This window comes from Jaculus jaculus, chromosome 9, assembly GCF_020740685.1.
Source record: "Jaculus jaculus isolate mJacJac1 chromosome 9, mJacJac1.mat.Y.cur, whole genome shotgun sequence".
Taxonomy (NCBI): domain Eukaryota; kingdom Metazoa; phylum Chordata; class Mammalia; order Rodentia; family Dipodidae; genus Jaculus; species Jaculus jaculus.
Window position 1 is genome coordinate 101854427 of NC_059110.1, and position 14357 is coordinate 101868783.

At 43.2% G+C, this 14357-nt stretch overlaps 1 protein-coding gene across 3 annotated transcripts in view; it reads right to left on the minus strand.

Annotated features, from left to right (window-relative positions):
• The window catches only part of LOC101602958 (phosphatidylcholine transfer protein), a 63451-nt gene that overhangs the window by 27322 nt on the left and 21772 nt on the right, over positions 1 to 14357 (minus strand). For 2 of the 3 annotated variants that reach the window (XM_045157906.1, XM_004669938.2), the window contains exon 1: positions 1696 to 1836. The exons of the other annotated variant lie outside the window; for it this stretch is intronic. In XM_045157906.1, the coding sequence (XP_045013841.1) occupies positions 1696 to 1836 (141 nt within the window). Of the gene's footprint in view, positions 1 to 1695; positions 1837 to 14357 lie in introns of those variants that run through there. 3 annotated transcript variants of the gene reach the window in all.

The window sequence follows — 14357 nt, forward strand, 5'->3', positions numbered from 1 at the left end:
AACTATTAAAGTTATTATAGCAAGCCGGGCATGGTGGTGAACACCTTAAATCTCAGTACTTGGTTGGGAGAGGTAGGAGGATTTCTATGAGTTCAGGGCCACCCTGAGACGACATAGTGAATTCCAGGTCAGCCTGGGCTACAGCAAGACCCTACCTTGAAAAAAAAAAAAAAATAAAGTTATTACATAACAGCTCTCAATGATGTCCCCCCATGTGAGGCAGGGCAGGGCTTCCCTTCCGGTTCCACAGTGGTGCAAACTCTACCTATTAAAAGTATATGTTTTATATATTTATATAACTTTATATATATTATATGTAATATATATTTATATAAATATATAATGGACCTTCCAACATACCATGAATTTCCTGGGCCTCTTGCAGAGCTGGCACATCGCTCCAGGCCTGTTAGGTCCATCTGTGAAACTGGAGGCTGTCACCAGGTGTGTGTTAGAACGCCTCCACTATGACACTCCGATCTTGTGCCAGGAAACTCTGGCTTCACCTATGTTAAATGTAGGTGACTCTTAACCTATATGCCATCCAGTTTCTGTCACACAGAGCCTCTGATGACAGCCTCCAGTGCAAGGCCCTCCACCTGGATGGCTACTTGGTTCCAAAGTTTTCAGTAAGACGCCCAGAAATGCTTAATGACCAACTCCATTGCTCCCACAGTTTTGATTAATCTTTCTTCCTGAAACTTCGAAATCAAATTATTACGTGCAACTCAGAAGGAAAGCTGAAAGAAGCAAGTCACTAAAAAGACCTAAGATCTCAGTAGGTTACTTCTTGGTGACCCTGAGAATATCTAGTCCCTGAAGTCCCGTTTCTTTTCTAACTTGCCCCAGGGCAGTCTCCCTCGTCATGGACACCAGCAAGCAGAAGGAATCCATGACCCTGCAGTCATGGGCTGACCTATGTTTCCACTCTGTCACTTACTCCTAGCAAACTGCTTCCCCATTAGGGCTGTCTCCAGTCTGAACCCCCAAACTACACACCTCCAGTTGTTCAATTAGCTGTTCACTTCCAGATGCCCTTTGCTTGCAAAAGTTGCAACCCTATGCTGATATGCACACTCCCAACTGCTGACCACACAGTTATCACACGCTCTCAGTGCCCACGGGAATTCCATACTCGAAATGGTTCAAACACCATGTTGGCACCCTATATGACCCTGGACTCATGATCTCATCATAATGACCTCTCTATATATCCAGGAACCAGGATTGCTCCGACCATTTCCAAAGAGAAAGTGGCACGTGTTTCCTGAGAATCTCCCTTTTCCATGAAAAGTCAGAACGACAGTGTGCACACAACCTTCATAAACCATTCCCCAGCCCTGCTGGGGGGAGAAGGTGGCTGGTTTGGAGCCACTTCTGGATCATGGATCACTAAATACAACTTACAGACTGCTTCCAAAACCGTTTGGTTTATTTGAAAAAGGTACTGAATAAAAAGTATATTTTTTTAAAGTATGTAAAACAAAATAAACTACAAATTCTTCAGCAGGGCCTGACCTGAGACTGAAATCCCATCACTTCCCAGGTCCCCAGAATCTGCTCCGAGGCAAAGCCACTCCCAGCGCAGCCCAAAGCCCAACCGGTCCCGCCCGCAGAGCTGCGGGGCCCCGGCGAGGAGGCAGAGCCCGGCGGGCGAGCCCGGACTCCCGGCTCCTCCAGGGGGCTGGCGGCTACCTGGTCCAGCAGCCGGTAGATGGTGATGCCCGAGGCCTCCACCAGCCGCTGCCAGTCCGCCCCGGCCAGCGCCGGCTGCTGGAGCTCGGCGCAGGCCTCCCGGAACTGCTCCTCCGCGAAGCAGCCCTCGGCGCACGCCATGCTTCCAGCCGCCGGGTCCCAGCGACCCAGCCGCGGTTACCCACTGGCCCGGCGTGCGCTCGGGGGCGGGGTCACAGAGTCCCCCCCGCCTGATTGGCAGAGAAGAGAGGAGAAGGCGGGGCTTCGGAAGGGGCGGGGCAGGCTGGCCTGGAGGTTAGGGGTACTGACCTTAAAGGTGAGCCAGGCTAAAGGAAGGGTGGAAAGGCTGGAAAAGATAAAGCTGGAAAAAAAAAAAAAATTGAAATTTATCTAGATAAAGGATAGGGGGTTGAGAAGTGAAAAGACTTCTAAAGGGAGGGGAAAAAGAAGAGAAAGGAGTGTATCCGTGCGCCTTCCATAGCCTTGCAAGTGCCTCTATTTGTCTGATGAATGCAAAGAGTCTCTGCTAAAGGCTGGAGAGGGAAGGTGACTGAAAAATTGTAGGAGTCAGATGCCAGGACCAACAGTTCAATATAATTGATCTGTTTGCTGTCAAGCATGTTAAAACACAATTCCGAGAATGGATCTCTGATTCATCAAAGGGCCTTTGAGTACAGCCTTAAGAACTCGAAACCACAGTGGATCTGCGAGGTGCTTTTTGTTTGTTTGTTTGTTTGTTTATGCTTGAAAAACCTGATGGTAAAAAATTATCTGAGAAATATCGTGATACCAGGATTTCATATTTGTACAACTCAAAGATCATTTTGTTCCTTGGGAATTGAAATGGGAATTTGGGGATGCCTTACCAATACACCAATGCGCCAACACACCTCAATTTATAGTACCCTGGATGCTTGTCTTATGAAATTAAAGTCCATAAAGCAGAGGGTAAGGTTTAGAGAGACCTTATTATATTAAGAAAAGGAAAGATAAGAAAGTGCAGAGAGCTCCTGTCATGTGGAGGGCCAGTGTGGGAGTAATGAATCTTGAAGCTCGGGAGCCAGCCAAGAGAGAGCTTGTCCCCTGGTGTGCATCTATTTATAACCTTATTGTGGGCTTCACCTTTTGGCTCAAGTGAGCTTGAGAGATGGCCGATTAGTCTGGGCTAGAGGCTGGCTCAGGAAGGGGCCAGCCAAGAGGCCAAGTTCTGGCTGCTGAACTTGACCAACCACAATGTTGGGATTAGATTTAAATTCTAGGAAAGGGGACCTCCCTCCCAGGAGGGACTCAGGTTGTTTGTGGGAAAACAGATCTAAGGAATTCTTTTAGGCAACAAATTAGAAGTCAGATCATCCTTTGATCGAAGTGGTGACTTTAAGGGCAGACTTAAGGACATTTCTACCATTACTTTCAGGGGCTGAGTCACCCTAACTGCCTCAGTATGACTCCATTTCTCACCAGAAAACTATACCTGGCTTTAAATATAGTAGGTGGCATAGGTATCTAAGCATGCACATGCAATAGCCACATGAATGCCTATAAACACTGGAGGGACATTTCCTAATCTGTCTGCTGGGTCAAGAACTATGCTATCATTAAGAGTTGGAGATGGTTGAACACAGTTTCCACAGAGCCAATCCAAGTAAATGTTTAATGAAAATAACCACTTGTTTTACATGACTAAACTGAAGTGCATCTCTGTATTGGAAAAGAAAGTTAATGGAAAGTCTACTTACATCAATTGGCAAGAAGAGACCCAAAATCACATTTTACACTTTGTTTCAACACAGCAGAGATAAATTCAGTACTCTCTGTCCAACTTAGGGCCAGTCTGTTTTGTTGCATAGGGTAGGAGAGAGTGAGATTTCCCTAGACTAAATGCACAAAAGATTGGAGGCATACTTTCTTATGGTTTTTGATAATGGCTTCTAAGCTTTCTCTTATAAAAACTAAAACTAAAATCTGTTGTTTAAGTAAGAAATCTCATCAAATAATCGTTGTCAGGCTAGAGAGATTACTCAGCAGTTAAAGTCACTTGCCTGCAAAGGCTGTCAGCCCTGGTTCAATTCCAGTACCCACATAAAGCCAAATGCACAATGTGGTGCATACATCTAGAGTTCATTGCAGTGGAAAGAGGCCCTGGCACACCCATTCATATTCCCCTCTCTTTCTTTCTCTCTGCTTGCAAATAATAAATAAAATATATAAAAAGGGGTCTGGGTAGATGGCTTAGTGGTTAAGATGCTTGCCTGCAAAGACTAACAACCTAGGTTCTATTCCCTAGTACCCACATAAACCAAATGTACAAAGTGGCACATGCGTCTGATTTTCATTTGCAGCAGCTAGAGGCCTGGCACATCCATTCTCTCCCTCTCTCTCTTTTGCTCTGTCTCCTCTCTCTCTCTCTCTGCTTTCAAATATATATAAAAAAATAAAAACATGTAACTGGGTGTGGTGGCACACCCCTTTAATTCCAGCACTCAGGAGGCAGAGGTAGGAGGATCACTATGAGTTCAAGGCTACCCTGTGACTACACAGTGAATTCCAGGTCAGCCTGAGCTACAGTGAAACCCTACCTTGAACCCCCCCCCCCAAAAAAAGTAATATATATTTGTAAGTAAACATAATCATTGGCTATGAAGTATTTTTGGAGTACTTTTAAGGAACTTCAAGGGCCCATTATAAACATGTGCTTTATCTCTATGCAGCAGTAGATAAGTGAAGAGAAGCTCCTCTCCCCCATCACCAAAGTGTAATTGGCATCATACAAAACTTAATAAAGCACCACATTCAAATTGCATTTATTATATGTGTTTATGAATACGTTGCCTAGGCTTTGGACATGGTTTGGCAGACTAAGAAAGAGCACTTGGTACAAGTATGGAGGGTCTGAGACTGTTTGAGTTTGACTCTCCAGTACCCACCTAAAAGGCTGAGCACACACACCTGTAACCCCATGCCTGTGGAGAGGCGAGACTTCTGTTTGCTGAATGGAACTCATGGAGACGGCAGCTCTGCCTTCAGAGAGAACGCAGTTTCATGGAACTATGTGAGTGTGTGACGGAAGAACACTCCATGGAGGCTCTCCTCTGGCACACACATGTGTACACAGCATACATACCATTGGAGGACTTGGGAGTTCAAGAGAGGTTCCCCAGATTTGTGAACCCCGAGTTTGGGTTCTGCCCTACCTGTAATAAAGAATTGATAAAGATGGATTGGAGAAGGATAAATTAAGTATTATTAAGTTTATTTAGGGAGAAGTCAAAAATTGTGGGATTGTGGGCTGAGGAGATGGCTCAGCAGTTAAAGGCACTTGCTTATAAAGCCTGCTGGCCCAGGTTCAATTCCCCAGCACACACATAAAGCCAGATATACAAAGTATTTTCAGTGCCCATATGCCTCCCCAACTCTCTCTCTTAAATAAATAAAATCTTTAAAAAAAAAATTGTGGGATTTATTTAAGGTAGATTAGGAGCTAGAGCAGAATCGTGAAAACATGGCACATAGCAAACAAGCTCTCATGTGGACACACTGCATAATTTATAAGGTTCATTTAAGAGAAATTGAGGTGTGGGGAGCTGGAGCAGAGCCGTTAGCATGTGGAAGATAGAATTTAGGCGCACATGTAGGGTGACTTAGAAGGAGCACACATGACATCTGCCATGTGCTTTCCTGTGGAGAGACATTAGAGGTCAAGTGGTTAGGGTCAAGGAAAAATAAGAGGGAAAATACCAAAACAGAGACCAAAAAATCCAAAAGAGATTACCCCACAGGTAGGAGATCTATAGTTAGTGAAAGCACCAACATGATAGATCTGAGATGTAAGAAAAATATGCACATGGTAGAGATCAGAGGAAAATCACACAAGTAATCAAAGTGAGAAGTTACCCCAAACTATAAAGCAGAGGCAAACAGAAAAGTTCTCCCAGGTCAAGAAACAGTTATATGCTCCCCCTGACCCTAGCCAGGCTGGGTGAGGGGAAAACTAGACTCATGTGTATCCCAGAGCCAGAAAGGGAAGAAGACAGCCTTTACAGGCAAGGGGAGGACACAATTGGTTTGTAGATTTGGAAGGTGAATCCCAGAGCCAGCCCACCTTGGCCAGCCCACCTGGGTAGCTGCTAGACTATGGGGGTACTGTATATCCGTCTTGATCAGACATGAGTTCCATTTCTTTTAAAAAATATTTATTTATTTATTTATTTATTTGTTTATTTATTTATTTATTTATTTATCTGTTTGTGTGAGAGAGGAAGAGGCATTCAGAGAGACAATGAGTGCACCAGGACCTCCAGCCACTGCAAACAAACTTGGCTTACATAGGTCCTGGGGAATCAAACTCACATCCTTAGGCTTTGCAAGCAAGCACCTTAATCACTAAGCTGCCTCTCCAGCCTGCTAGATACCTTTTCATTGTGCCTGAGGCTCTGAGAACATGGCTGGATCAGCAGGGTCACCCTGCCCATTTGCCCCACTCCTTGACCTGGCGTCAGTCCCCCAAATCTTGACCAAGCTTTCTTCCTGGTTTGAGAGTCAGCATGCTTCCTTCTGTCTCTCCATAACCCCAACCACTCCCTTTACCTCTTCCTTCCCTCTTTCCCACTCCAGCCTGACAAACCTTTCCCATTCTAGCTTGGGAATAGATGATTTTACCCACCTATATCATTCGTCCCTTCGTGTAATCTCCGGTGAGTTCCACTTCTGCCAAGAGTTTTGTTCTTGTGCCAACGTGAGGTGGCATGTGGGATGGTGGCATCTCCTTGTTTTCTCTGGGCTTCAATTTCTAACTGAAACTAACTAACTAAAAAAAAAAAACAAAAAAAAAAACAAAAAAAAAAAAAAAAAAAAAAAAAAAAACTAGCTTTCTCCTATCCTCCTTCAATACTGTACAAGTAAAAGTGTGTTGCGTATGAAATAATTTGTGGGTATGACAGAGATGTATTTGTGTATATTGAGATTTATATCCATGTTTATTGACTGATTTGTTTATGAGCAGGAAGAGAGAGAATGAGTGCATCAGGGCCTCTTGCTGTTGCAAACATATTCAGATGCATGTGCCACTTTGTGCATCTGGCATTATGTGAGTACTGCAAAATTGAACCAGATTGGCAGGTTTTTATACAAATGATTGTAGCTACTGAGCAATCACCCAGCCTACATCATGTCTATTTTATTATAGTCAGTAGACAGAAAAATGTGGGGAAATTCTTATTTTATGTAGTCCAAACAGACTAAGTGACCGAGAGGACATTTTGCCTTAATAGCCTGTTTCCTTTGTGAGAAAATGCTTCTGAAGGACCTCTCACAACATGGCCACCCGATCTCCCAGCCTCAGACACAGAAACACAAGAATAAGCATGCCAAAAGTAGTTTTATATACATGGCTTAGCTGAAAATAATGACTGGATACATACCAGATTCCAGAAAAGGAAGAGAAGATGAAAGCTGGGTAATGACACAAACAATCTGGGTGTTGATATAATGGTTGACCCCGGCACCCACCAATTTCACAATCCCTTTTGGCCTCACTCCTTCAGGGGGGCAGTTTCAATGAGTGATGGATCAGCTTACAAGGAGCTGCTGAGAGTGTTCAATTGAATCCTTTCTGGATCCTTGTAGAAAATATACCTTAGGTTATGTTGTGAAATATACCTTAGGTTATGTTATGATGCAAGTTGCATCATTAGCGTCCAGATACACAGAGTGCTGTAATTTTGTTGTTACCCAAGATTCAAGCCCTGTGCTCTAGACAGCTTTATTGTGACAGAGGTTAAGTACTGGTCCCTTGCTGACTTTCACATCTATCTCCTGATCCATTCTGAAAGCAAGTATCAAAGAGTCAAGGGTTATACTCGGGACTTCCTGAAATCTGAACAGAAAGAGGCTCTGGGAGCTGCAGGTTGAGAGTCTCAACTCATGCTTGAGCTGAAGATGTGGCTCTGGGCCACAGCAGGTAGGAAGCTGGGTCAGTGTCCCCTCATAGAACGTGGACCCTAAGAGCCTCTCGTGTCAATCAATGGAAACCAGAAAACCCCCAGCCTCCAGATCACCCTCAAGGAAGCTCATGTTCCTATAGCCTAAAATGCAAAGCGTTTTAAAAAGGCATCAAACACCATGCTCAGACTAGATACTATATTCAAATAGTTATTCCCTGTACTATATGGGAACCACAAGTTAACAATCTGACACAAAAATCTAGTCCAGCAACATTGAACTTCTGGGATACTGCCATAATCAAAACCAAGGACACTTTCACATGGAATTTTCACATGGAATTTCCACAGAGTAAATACCAGCTGCAAAGGATTAATGTACAAAGCATGAGTCACCTGGACCTGAGGAAACAGAGGCTAGAGGTATGGCTCCCTGGTAGAGCACTTTCCTACCATGCACTAAGCCCTAGATTCCAACGTTAACACTAGAAAAAGAATAAAGAATAAAAAGACACAAAAACAATTCCTCATATGAGAGAATTAGCAGATGTACGAACAGAACCAACAGGTTTTGATTAGAGACAAATAGCCTCAAATTAGTCCAATATAAACTTAAGAGATCCTTTTATGCATTTATAATAAACCAAAGAAGGTTGAGGAGCCATAGTAAAAGAACAAAAGAGTAAAGAACAGACAAATTGTTAGGAATACGTTAGAAAAAGCAGGACAGAAACAAGAAAGGGAAGACTTGGCTCACCAGTGTAGACAGGCTTTATCTGGGGAAAGCTTGAGAAGGGTTCTAACCAAGTAAGTTCAGAAACAACTTCCCTTAGAGACTAGGGGATATTTGTGGGGCTGTGTGTGGGGGGGGTGGCATTGGAATTTCTTGGTTGCAGAGCAGTCCACCTTGCCTCAGGGCTTCGGCAACTACAGAAAATGATCATGGGGATGGATGGTCTGGACCACTCTGTGAATGCGATCATTGGGGGGGTTGGTTGGGTCACTCTTGGGAAACAGAGAGTTACAATGAAGTGTCAGTCAGAGTCCAAAATCGGAGTCACGATGGTTATAACATTCCCAATTCTGTCACTGTATAGAAAGCCAGGGTAGGGATGTTATAGGAGCTGGCTCTAGTCACGTGGTTCTGATCATGGGGTAGAGGTGGATGTGTAACCCACCTGGATGGATCCTATCCTCTGGATCTGCATGCCCAATTAAGCTGCTTTTTCCTTCCATAATTTGCTTCTAGTCATGGATTTTGCTGCAGAAATGAGACAGTAACTAAAACATTCACCTGGGATATGTAAAGTATTGTCAATCCATAAACTTACAAACGAATCTTCATAGCACTTTAGTTAGTCAGATAGTTAGTTAGTTAGTTAATTAGTTAGTTTTAGTTAGTTTTTCAAGGTAAGGTCTCACTGTAGCCCAGTCTGACCTGGAATTCACTATGTAGTCTCAGGCAGTCCTAAAACTAGTGGTGATCCTCCTACCTCTGCCTTCAAAGTGCTGGGAATAAAGGCATATGTCACCAATCCCAGCAACACTTTTACTTGTATAAGTCAAAAAGTAACAACCATCAGCATGGTCTTCAGTGAGTGGACTGATCAAACAAATCAGGATACATACACCACTGAAATACTAGTCAGCAAGAAAGCTTTACGTTATTTTGTTTTGCAGGCACACATGTGTGTGTGGTGCATGCACTTGTATGTGCCCTTTCAGTGCCCCATGTGCTTGCCTGTGGTAAGGGGAGCGGTGGTCACAGCCTAATGCCAGGTGTCCCACGCCGTAGCTCTCCTGCCCGTTCTTATTAATCTGGAGTCTCTTACTGGTACCAGAGCTTGCTCTTTTACACAAGCCCTGGTGGTTCCCCGCTCTGTGCTCCTCTGTGCAGAACTGGAGTTACAGGCACACACGACCACACACAGCTGTTTCAAAGGATCTGGAGATTCAAATTCGAGTGGTTTTAGGACACACAGGCCCTCATGTTTGTGCAGAAGCTAGACTTACCCACTGAGCCATGTCTTGAGCCCATCAATACCATTTTAAATGGTGTGTGTGTGTGTGTGTGTGTGTGTGTGTGTGTGTGTGTGTGGTGTGTAGCAAGTAGCTCTGTCTCTTACATGGCAGAGTAGTATAGAACAATTCTTCCCCTTCACCCCTCATTGCCAATGAGCACACCCAGCTACCAGATCTTGACTTTTATATGTTCTTTCTGCTAAGTAGTTGAAAAATTAATTGATTGGCTGCACGAGGCACAAACTTTATGTCTGGGGCATATTATGACTGAGACTGAAAAGACCCTCAAAAACCACTGGAGTCATGTCAAAAACAAAAACATATAGGAGCTGACTAGAAGAGGCATCATTTGGCTAAATTCTGAAAATATGAGATTAGGAAAGAATAATGACAGTAATGGATGATAAGACAGCAAATTTAAGAGGAAAAATGTATTTCTATTGTGATTTAAGGGGAGGGGCTGGAGAGATGGCTCAGTGGTTAAGATGCCTGCCTGCAGAGCCTAAAGATCAGAGTTCAATTCCCCAGTATCCATGTATAAAGCCAGATCCACAGGGTGGCTCATGCATCTGGAGTTCATTTGCAGCAGCTGGAGGTCCTGGTGCACCTATTCTCTTCCTGTGTCTCTGTGTCTCTCTCTATCTCTCTCTGTTAGCAAAGAAATAAGTAATTTTTTTCTTTAAAAAAAATGAGGTTATTGGTGGCACATGCCTTTAATCCCAGCACTTGGGAGACAGAGGTAGGAGGGTCACCATGAGTTCGAGGCCACCCTGAGACTACAAAGTTAATTCCAGGCCAGCCTGGACCAGAGTGAGAGCCTCCCTCAAAAAGACAAAAACAAAAAAAAAGGAAGGTAGGCAAAAAAAAAAAAAAAATTGAAAAATTGCCTTTTTCTCAGTCCCAATGGTTTTAATGGATGGATTCAAATCTTCAATAGATGCTAAACAATTAGACAAAAGGTTGCTAGAGATTCTCAAAGCATCATCCACAGATTATTTTTGCCACTTATGGAGAGAGAGGTGCAACACCGTGGAGAGATGTGGCAGTTGCCAGTTTCCTGAGACCAGGACAGCTGCTACAAAAGCCCGCCTGCAATGACACAATGAAAACTTCCAACACTGCCAGATGTGTCCAACCCTTTGACATTGCAAAACTACATTAGCATCTACAAAGTTCATGTAGAGAACCACACATTGAGTTCAAAAATGTAAAGCTAAAATCTCTTAATATTTAAAATAAGTTTATAGTTTTAAGTAGGGTAGCATTTGTAGTCATCCTCAGCCAAATATGGCCACATGCAGCCCATGGGCCACAGGTTAGAGACTCCTGATTGTCAAAATTAACTTATAATTAATCATCAAAGTGAAAAAATTCAAAATACGTAGTCTGGATCTTTAGTTTATTTTAATGATCATTTTCAAAATTTTTAAATTTAATTTATTTATTTGAGAGAGAGAAAAAGAGGCAAAGAGAGAGAGGGAGAGAATGGGTGTGCCAGGGCCTCCTGCCACTGCAAACAAACTCCAGATGCATGCGCCACCGTGTTCATCTGGCTTATGCGGGTACTGGGGAGTCGATCCTAGGTCCTTAGGCTTCCAAGTGCCTCATCCACTAAGCCATATCCCAGCCCTGGAATTTTTTTTAGATCAATAAAATGAAATGTCTAAATTTCAAGAAGTAGTAACTATATGTGATACATAAATCTTAGTTGGATTTTGGATTAGCAAAATAATTTTCTTGAATAATAAGGGATAATTGAATATGACGCATTTGTAGATGATATAAAATTTTTGTTACTTTGTTAAGTATAAAATGGTATAGGGCTGGAGAAATGGCTTAGCAGTTAAGGCGTGTGCCTGTAAAACCTAAGAACTCATGTTTGAATCTCCAGGTCCCAAGTAAACCATACACACAGTGACACAAGTGTGCGATGTTGCACATGTGCATAAGTGGATGTATGTGTCTGGAGTTTGTTTGCAACAGCTGAATGCCCTGGTGCACCCATTCTCTCTGTCTCTCTCTTTCGCTCTCTGTCAAGTAAATAATTTTAAAAGGTTAAAAATGTTATAAATGAGAGGAAGAATTCTTTCATTCTTAGTATATTCATGCTGGATTACTTAGGGATTAAATGCCACAATCCCCATAATTTAATTTACATTTAAGTGTTTCACTTAAAGAAGTGTGATTGACATATAGACATTAAAAGAAACAAAAATGAGGACAATGCCAGAAAAAGGAAATAAACAAAAATAGCCAATCCTTGCCCAGTGCTGTACATCTGAAAACTATAAAATAGATTTCTCTCTCTTGATGGTTTCTCCCCCACCCTTGCCTCTGATGTAGAGTTTTACTCTAGCTGAGGCTGACCTGGAATTACTATGTAGTCACTGGGTGGCCTCGAACACCTGGCAGCCCTCGTACCTCTGCCTCCCGAGTGCTGGGATTAAAGGCATGCGCCACCACACCCAGTCCATCTCTCTCTTGAAAAGCCCACATGCACAGTTGGGTGTACATATTCTTTCCATGAATGCTTCTCTTCGTACTAATCCCATGCTTAAATCTATCTTAAAATCTCATCCTAGGGCTGGAGAGATTGCTCTGTGGTTAAAGGTGCTTGCTTACAAAGCCTGAAGGCCTGGGTTTAGTTCCCCAGTACCCACATAAAGCCAGAGGCACAAAGTTGTGCATGTGTCTAGAGTTCACTTGCAGTGGCACCAGGCCCTGGTGCACCCATTCTTATCCTTTCTCTCTCTCTGTCTCTAATTTATCCTGTCAAATAAACAAATAAATAAATTTAAAAATCTCTTCTTTGTAAACTGTGTCACATACACTTATTCTTTTCTGAGGCAAAATGAATCCTGGCTTTACCTGGGTAGAAGTCTTTGACAAGCACTGCCCATGCTGCTGTGGGTGCTGAGGGGGAACTATGCATTCATGGCCATTGATGTTTTTCCTGGTGGCTCTGAAGGGATCGTCTCTAAAGCAATTTCTTGACTTCCTCTTAGCTACTCCTTTATACTGTTTGGACTCATGTGTAACCTTGGTTTCTTCACTTTTGTTTTCTGGCCAAAGCCCACTGTGGTGGTTTGAATCATATGTCCTCCATAGACTCATGTTTTGAATGCCTGGCCCCCTGCTGATAGGACCTTGGGAGGTGGAGCCTTGCTGGAGGAAGTGTGTAGCTGGGGGGCAGGCCTGGGGGTGTTATAGCCCCTGCTCCCTCTTAGCAGAATCAGCTCACTCTTTCTGATATTTTTTTTCTTTTTTGATTTTTCAAGGTAGGATCTCACTCTAGTCCAGGCTGACCTGGAATTCACTATGTAGTCTCAGGGTGGCCTCAAACTCACAGTGATCCTCCTACCTCTGCCTCCTGGGTGTACCACCGCACCCAGCTCTTTTTGATTTTTTTTTCCAGCTGCTATGGCAAGAAGTGATACCCAGCTTCTGTTCCACTGTCTTTTCCCTGCCACGGTAAGGCTTCCCTTTGAGACTGGGAGCCCAAATCATCTCTTTCCTCCCATTAGCTGCTTTTGGTCAGCGTTTTTCTCCCAGCAACATGAAGGTAACTGTAACAAATAATTGGTGCCAGAAGTTGTGTCATTGCTGTGTGGCTTTTGGTCTTTTGGAACTGATTTGTGGAAGGAATGTTGAATGATTTGAAACTTTGGACTGGGAGATATGTTGCCGTAAAATAAGCAGAGCTTGATGGATCATTCTGGTGTGAGTTGAAAGCCCCAAATGCAGAAAGAAAAAACTGTGGACTATGTATGCTTGGCTTTTGAGAGGAAGTAAAGAACTTTGTCAGGACTGGGCTAGAAGTAGTTTATGTGAGAGGTGGAATGCATTCTACCGGTGTCCTGAGAACTTGAGCAAAATGATTTTTGCAGAGCCTGAATGATTTTTTTTGGGGGGGTGGGGAAAACAGCAGAAGTATATGAAAGATGTAAAGTTGGCACAGAAAGAAATAAAAAGTTTGGGATAGAGACGACACCCCAGATCTGTCTACAATAATTTCAGAGATTGCCATCATTCATACTGGGTCAGATGCTCTGCTTTGGGACAGTGTAAAAATGTTAATTCTCTTTTGAAAGGACGGAACCTGACAGAAGAGTGCTAAAGGAATTTTCTGCTTCTCAAACCCAGATTTGCCCCCTGGATTAAAAAATTTGGTATCTTACCTGGTTGGTACTAGTTTGGGAAGTATGACAAATGTAGAAAAACGGGGTCATTGGATTTCAATGTGATGGGTTTGGAACTTTTTTTCCTTTTTTCTTTGTCTTTTTTTTTGGAGATAGCCCATAGGCAATGTGGGGCAGGGTCATAGCCCTGAAAAGAGGAGGTCACCAGGGGTCATGGTATGGAGCCAAGGAGATAAACCATGAGTTGCAGCACAGTGCCCATGATTTTGGAGGTGCCGAACCATGAAATAGCCACCAAGGATGGATTTATTTCCAGGGTTTGGAGAGGAGAAATAGATCAAATAAGAATGCTAGCATAACAATGAATCATCCATAAGGCCAGAGCATACATGATCTGAGTAAGTTCTTCTTTCCCAGTTGTAAAGCTGAAAATTTCTGGAGAATCTCATAAACTGTATTTACACTAAAAACATGTTTCAATTCCACATGCTACCCTTGTGATCTATGTAAAATCCTCTTTAGTTTTCACCCTATCCAGTGTGCTCAGTTCATCGGCAACACTGTG